General features: G+C 52.5%; 1 protein-coding gene across 1 annotated transcript; it reads right to left on the bottom strand.

The window, feature by feature from the left end:
• Positions 1–2,618: 2,618 nt before the first annotated feature.
• On the bottom strand, positions 2,619–6,959 carry TMEM115 (transmembrane protein 115). The gene is made up of 3 exons (XM_069736113.1): positions 6,270–6,959; positions 5,006–6,155; positions 2,619–3,247 (listed from the first exon to the last, which is right to left on the bottom strand). Exons 2-3 carry the CDS (start codon positions 5,845–5,847, stop codon positions 3,055–3,057), a joined length of 1,035 nt encoding a protein of 344 aa, XP_069592214.1. The 5' UTR covers positions 5,848–6,155; positions 6,270–6,959; the 3' UTR covers positions 2,619–3,054.
• Positions 6,960–7,344: the final 385 nt, after the last annotated feature.

Here is a 7,344-nt window from a genome sequence, read left to right as displayed (position 1 = left end):
TAAGGCTGTTTTTTCATTTCCTCGCACTCCATTCCCAGCTAGAGCTGCAATCACCACACTGCTGGTGGCTGTGTTTATTTTTTTACATCCCATAATCCAACACCACAGTGTACGCACTGATCCAGCAGGTGGTAACCCGGAAACCAGCAGTACGGAGTGTGCAGCTCTGGCTGTGACTGGAGCAGAAGCTCTGGAGGTAGAACTCCCCACATCCCTGTTCTCCATTGGCCGCATGGAGTAATAACATGGACGAGTGTCGCTCTGCGTCCAGAGGAGACACCAACGAATGCAGGAGAGAAAAGGGTGAAAACGACAATCTGCAAGAGCTGCGATCCCGAACCTGCAGCCGCTAGAGGCCGAGTCAGAGGTACAGGAGCCCAAGAAAGGCCAACGTTACTGCAGGGTGCGGCTCACGCACAGCACCAGCAGAATAGTGAGTGCTGCTCTGGAGTATAATACAGGATGTAACTCAGGATCAGTAATGTATGTACACAGTGACTGCACCAGCTGAATAGTGAGTGCAGCTCTGGGGTATAATACAGGATGTAACTCAGGATCAGTAATGTATGTACACAGTGACTGCACCAGCAGAATAGTGAGTGCAGCTCTGGAGTATAATACAGGATGTAACTTGGGATCAGTAATGTAATGTATGTACACAGTGACTGCACCAGCAGAATAGTGAGTGCAGATCTGGAGTATAATACAGGATGTAACTCAGGATCAGTAATGTATGTACACAGTGACTGTACCAGCAGAATAGTGAGTGCAGCTCTGGAGTATAATACAGGATGTAACTCAGGATCAGTAATGTATGTACACAGTGACTGCACCAGCAGAATAATGAGTGCAGCTCTGGGGTATAATACAGGATGTAACTCAGGATCAGTAATGTATGTACACAGTGACTGCACCAGCAGAATAGTGAGTGCAGCTCTGGAGTATAATACAGGATGTAACTCAGGATCAGTAATGTATGTACACAGTGACTGCACCAGCAGAATAGTGAATGCAGCTCTGGAGTATAATACAGGATGTAACTCAGGATCAGTAATGTATGTACACAGTGACTGCACCAGCAGAATAGTGAGTGCAGCTCTGGGGTATAATACAGGAGGTAACTCAGGATCAGTAATGTGATGTATGTACACAGTGACTGCACCAGCAGAATAGTGAGTGCAGCTCTGGGGTATAATACAGGATGTAACTCAGGATCAGTAATGTAATGTATGTACACAGTGACTGCACCAGCAGAATAGTGAGTGCAGCTCTGGAGTATAATACAGGATGTAACTCCGGATCAGTAATGTATGTACACAGTGACTGCACCAGCAGAATAGTGAGTGCAGCTCTGGAGTATAATACAGGATGAAACTCAGGATCAGTAATGTAATGTACACAGTGACTGCACCAGCAGAATAGTGAGTGCAGCTCTGGAGTATAATACAGGATGTAACTCAGGATCAGTAATGTAATGTATGTACACAGTGACTGCACCAGCAGAATAGTGAGTGCAGCACTGGAGTATAATACAGGATGTAACTCAGGATCAGTAATGTAATGTATGTACACAGTAACTGCACCAACAGAATAGTGAGTGCAGCTCTGGAGTATAATACAGGATGTAACTTGGGATCAGTAATGTATGTACACAGTGACTGCACCAGCAGAATAGTGAGTGCAGCACTGGAGTATAATACAGGATGTAACTCAGGATCAGTAATGTAATGTATGTACACAGTAACTGCACCAGCAGAATAGTGAGTGCAGCTCTGGAGTATAATACAGGATGTAACTTGGGATCAGTAATGTATGTACACAGTGACTGTACCAGCAGAATAGTGAGTGCAGCTCTGGAGTATAATACAGGATGTAACTCAGGATCAGTAATGTAATGTATGTACACAGTGACTGCACCAGCAGAATAGTGAGTGCAGCTCTGGAGTATAATACAGGATGTAACTTGGGATCAGTAATGTAATGTATGTACACAGTGACTGCACCAGCAGAATAGTGAGTGCAGCTCTGGGGTATAATACAGGATGTAACTTGGGATCAGTAATGTATGTACACAGTGACTGTACCAGCAGAATAGTGAGTGCAGCTCTGGAGTATAATACAGGATGTAACTCAGGATCAGTAATGTAATGTATGTACACAGTGACTGCACCAGCAGAATAGTGAGTGCAGCTCTGGAGTATAATACAGGATGTAACTTGGGATCAGTAATGTATGTACACAGTGACTGTACCAGCAGAATAGTGAGTGCAGCTCTGGAGTATAATACAGGATGTAACTCAGGATCAGTAATGTAATGTATGTACACAGTGACTACACCAGCAGAATAGTGAGTGCAGCTCTGGAGTATAATACAGGATGTAACTTGGGATCAGTAATGTAATGTATGTACACAGTGACTGCACCAGCAGAATAGTGAGTGCAGCTCTGGAGTATAATACAGGAGGTAACTTGGGATCAGTAACCATAAATAATGTTGCTGGCTTGTCTGGGTTACTCTGCTACTTTCTGATCTTTTTGGACCGCCGCCGTAGCCATTGCTCCTGGATCAGCACTATTCCCACGATACCGCTGTATATGTCAGTGTCAGATAAACACAATTTAATAATTTTTCAAAAAAGTTTAATCCAGACAGAAAAATATGAACATTTACATCCCCCGGACCAGAAAATGAAAATCCTCCACGAGGAATAAGAGTTCTTTCCCCAGGTCCAGCAGATCGGCGCCCGCTCGCCTGTGCTTGGGTTCGGTCTCCCGTCACACACGGGTCCGGAGGGTCCTCCACAGTGATGGCACATCCCATATAAAAGTGCTGTCTACCGATTTTGGTAGTGTTATCGGAGGACTCTGAGAGGGGGGAGGGAAGGTGCTGGGAGCGGAGCTGGCGGGTCCATGGGGCGCTGCGGGGTCCACTGTGCAAACAATGTAATACCAATAGTGAAGTGGCGGCCCCCGCAGGATGTGTAGTGGGTCCATGTCCTGCTCCTCCAGGAGGTGGCGCCGTGTGCTGGATGGCGGCTGGCTGACAACAGCGGGTTATACCATGGGCGCTGCCGCTGCACTCGGCTCCTGGGCGGCTGCAGGATCTGCTTTACCACCGGTGCTGCTGCTGAAGGACATCTCGTGTGACGCATCGTCCTCTTCCTCCTCCTCTTCCTCCATGCTCGGCCATGATGTCTGGTCTTCTACTCGCTTCAGCCGCTCGTTCAGCGCCTTCAGCGCCAGCTGCCTGCAGAGGGCGAGGGGAGAAGTCAGAGGGCGATCACCCGCCGGCATCTATACATACACCCTGAACGGCGGAGTCCCCAGGACTGTGCTATATGACATACAGCAGTCCAATATTCTGTATATCTGCCCCCGATGCGGCTGCAGGACACGTCTTATTATACCCCTGCGAGGCGGTCTGGGGGGCACTGGGCTTGGTCCAGTCTCCCCGGACCCGCGCTCCTGTGTACATGCACTGGCGAGGGCAGAGCAAACTATTGCAATGCTCATGTACCAAAAAAGGTCAAAGGGCCCTGGTGCATGCGCACTGCATACGCCTGTGCAGGAGCGCGACGGCGGGGACACCGTGGAAGACATAGGACGCATCTGCCACATGAAGCAAGACATCGCGAGAGGAGGCACTGGACCCGGACCACCTGAATAAAAGGGGCTTTACTCGTCATGCAGGCCGGATCGGGCGGAGATATACAAGATATTAGACTGCTGGATCCCAGGGCGGAATGGTGGTGGTCCGCTCTCATATGGGACCAACCTGCTGACGGGTTCACTTTAACTCTGCACAACTGTTAATTAAAGTGCCAGCGTCCAGTCTGACGTCAGTAAACCGGTATTATTCTACAGCTTCCCTAGAGATTGTGCATAAATGTCTCATTTTCAAGATCTCTGCTTGCGGTCAGTGCATAAAAACATTATTTCACAGGCCGAGCACGCATTGTTGTCTGGTCCTCCTGACTTTACCTTAGTTATCTATAAAACATGATTTTTTGCCACTTTCCCTTTAAGTGCAGCCCCCCCCATCCTGACCTCTAATAAACCCACCAGTCTTCTTGGCCGCACTAATGGGGCTGCGGGGGGTTTAGAGCTGCAGCGACCCATGCTTTCTTTGGAGGTCTCTCGGAGTCTCCTGTCTGGGGGGTTTACAGAGAGCCCCTCCACGTTCTGTGCCAAGACAGGAAATGCCCCCCGGGGGGCGCTGCCAAATCTTATTAATCAGCCGCTGATCGGCTTCATGCACAAGAAAAGATCGTCCCAAGCGTGAAGCGCCGGCCCCAGGGCCCACCAGAGACTCCAGGAAAGCGCAGCGACAACCAATATGGCCGCCATTACCGCCCCCTCTCCATTACCTCTACTGCACCACAGACAGGCCATTCTGGACCCTGGGAAAGTCGGGTAACAGCTCTGCACAGTCTCAGCCGTAATGAAGGTAATTGCCCATTCCTCAGTATTCTTTACCTCTGCTTCCTGCCAGTGAATGTGAACATACAGTGTATCCATCCTTGACCAATACACTGCAGCAAGACGTTTGTGTCCACTGGATACATTGTAACAAACACTCAGCTGTGAGAAGCATCAGATCTGTATAAGGCTACTTTCACACTAGCATCGTACGACGCACGTCATAATGCGTCGTTTTGGTGAAAAAAACGCATCCTGCAAAGTTGGCTGCAGGTTGCGTCGTGTTGTGGCGGACCGTCGGAACAAAAAACGTTACGTGTAACTTTTTTTGTGCGTCGTGTCCGCCATTTCCGACCGCGCATGCACAGCCAGAACTCCGCCCCCTCATCCCCGGAGCTCACAATGGGGCAGCGCGTGCGTTGTAATAATGCGTCCGCTGCCCCCGTTGTGCTGCGTTGTCACAGGATGCGTCGGGGCGATGGGCCGACGCTAGTGTGAAAGCCTAACCAGGAGTCTTCCCCCTCATTTATCACAAGCAGAGACATTGAGAAGTCACGTTCAGACTGTGAGAAAGTTGTATTTTTACCTCCTTCGCTCGGCGTCTTGGGGGTCGGTGCCCGGTAAGCTGATGGTGATAGAGGATGGCGCGCCCACATCATATCTCTTGACGGCCCGCGGGCAGAGACGCAGTTTCACCAGGCCGGCATGTGTGAGGGTCCCCAGAAGAGCAGCGGCGGGCTGCAGGGGCGCAGGGAAGAAGCTGGCAAAGGAGAAGTGGTCGGCCATGTCTCCCCGGCCGCGGCTGTGTCTCTGGTAGAAGCGCAGGTACACCCATCCGGACAGCAGCCCCAGACTGTACCCCACCAGCATCTGCCCCGGGATCAGCCTGGCCACCGTCAGGACTACAACCCCCAGCAGTGCCAGCTGAGGCAGGAGCCGCACCCAGCGCTGAGGCTCCACGAGCCCGTCTCCAATCGTCTGTTTATGAGCCACCAGGACGGCGCCGGCAAACGCTGGAAAGCCGTGGACCCGGGCAGAGAAGAGGAAGTGCAGGTCAGAGGTCGCAGCGTAGGCCACCAAGAAGAAGAGGGAGCTCAGGACCCCCACAGACACACTGACCACCCCATAGAACAGGAGCAGCTCCGGGGCCCCCCACAGCGGCTCCAGCCGGCGCCCGGCCCCCAGCGTCAGCAGCAGGTTGACCAGGACGTCCCAGAGGTGCAGCTCCACCAGTCCGTGAGTCACCAGCGTCCACAGCCACAGATTGGGGGGCAGCAGCAGTCCAGGGGTGACGGCCAGAACGTGAGCGCTGTCCACCCAGAAGGAGAGGAGGTAAAGGAGGACGACGGCCCCCCACAGGCACTTCACCAGCACACTGCTCCCAGACAGCGCCAGCACCAGGCGGTTAGCGGGGATGGAGCGCAGCATGGCGGCACCGACGTCCAAACCTGGGGTCACCCTGCCCCCAACACCCTCAGCACAGAGAGAAGCCCCCCAGTATTGGAAGCACAACGCTGATCCTCCTGCAAGGTCTGCTACTGCGTCCTCTACAGAGGGTCCTCAATACAGTGACCCAAAACTGCCCCTACAGAGGGTCCTAGATAAAGGGTGACCCCAAAACTGCCCCTATAGAGGGTCCTCAATACAGGGTGACCCCAAAACCCCTACAGAGGGTCCTCAATAGTGACACAAAAACTGTCCCTATAGAGGGTCCTAAATACAGGGTGACCCCAAACCTGCCCCTATAGAGGGTCCTCAATACAGGGTAACCCCAAAACCCCTAGAGGGTCCTCAATAGTGACACAAAAACTGTCCCTATAGAGGGTCCTAAATACAAGGTGACCCCAAACCTGCCCCTAGAGGGTCCTAGATAAAGGGTTACCCCAAAACTGCCCCTAGAGGGTCCTCAATACAGGGTGACCCCAAAACTGCGCCTACAGAGGGTCCTAGATAAAGGGTGACCCCAAAACTGCCCATATAGAGGGTCTTAAATACAGGGTGACCCCAAAACTGCTCCTGTAACAAGTCCTAGATGCAGGGTGACCCCAAAACAGCCCCTATAGAGGGTCCTAAATACAGGGTGACCCCAAAACTGCCCCTACAAAGGGTACTAGATGCACGGTGACCCCAAAACTGCCCGTATTGCGACCCCACCACCACGTGACCCTATTTGGTGCCCACTAAGCTCTGCCCCTACAGAACCTGTGGGAGAGGCTGCTGTGGGCCCTATAGAAAGTAAGGCGCACCTGAAGAGGGCCCCCAGCACAAGCTGCCCCTATGCCGCCCCCTATAGAGCCGCCCGTGCAATGACTTCCCCTGTAGAGTCCGCACCATTAACTTCCAGTTCTGGGTGTCCCCAGCAATTCCTCCCCCTATTTCCGGCCCCAACGCCTGTGCCCCTACACTGTTCTCCTCGGTTCCGCCCCCGGTGCTCGCGCTCCGGCCGCTCTCCCGTTCCGGGTCCGGCCTGTTCCGGGGAAACCGCCGGACACTTCCACCCGACAACGTCACCAGCCGCGCAGCGCACAAACACACAGCACGCATGCGTCACAACCACCGCACAGACATCTGGGAGCTGGAGTCCTGAGGAGCGGCCATGGTGCAGTCGTGCGCATGTGCAGAGCTGTAGTCGCGGTTCGGGTTGAAGTGTACTGTGGTCATGATCATGTCGCATGTGTGAAACGGGAGAAAGTGGAGGCCGGGAAAGGACGCAGTCAGCAGGCAGGGCGGAAACCGTCAGGAAGCCGGGTCCTGGGTTATATAGAAGTAAAACGGAAAGGCCCTAATGCTGAGAACCTGCCAGCTGTGTGTATGAGGGCGGAGGACGGATTACAGCCTGTACTCGGGGTGCGCAGCATCTCCTTATATACAGGAGATACCCAGGTTATACCGGCTGTACATATATCATTATATACAGGAGATCCC

Source organism: Ranitomeya imitator, chromosome 8, assembly GCF_032444005.1.
Source record: "Ranitomeya imitator isolate aRanImi1 chromosome 8, aRanImi1.pri, whole genome shotgun sequence".
NCBI lineage: Eukaryota > Metazoa > Chordata > Amphibia > Anura > Dendrobatidae > Ranitomeya > Ranitomeya imitator.
Note: the sequence above shows the minus strand (reverse complement) of the source record. Positions and strands in the feature narration are given on the sequence as shown.

Coding starts and splice junctions, on each gene's coding strand:
- TMEM115 (XM_069736113.1), bottom strand. CDS start 5,847: ATGCTGCGCTCCATCCCCGCTAACCGCCTGGTGCTGGCGCTGTCTGGG. Junction 3,248..5,005: donor CAAGACGCCGAGCGAAGGAG/GTAAAAATACAA, acceptor CGCCCTCTGCAG/GCAGCTGGCGCTGAAGGCGC.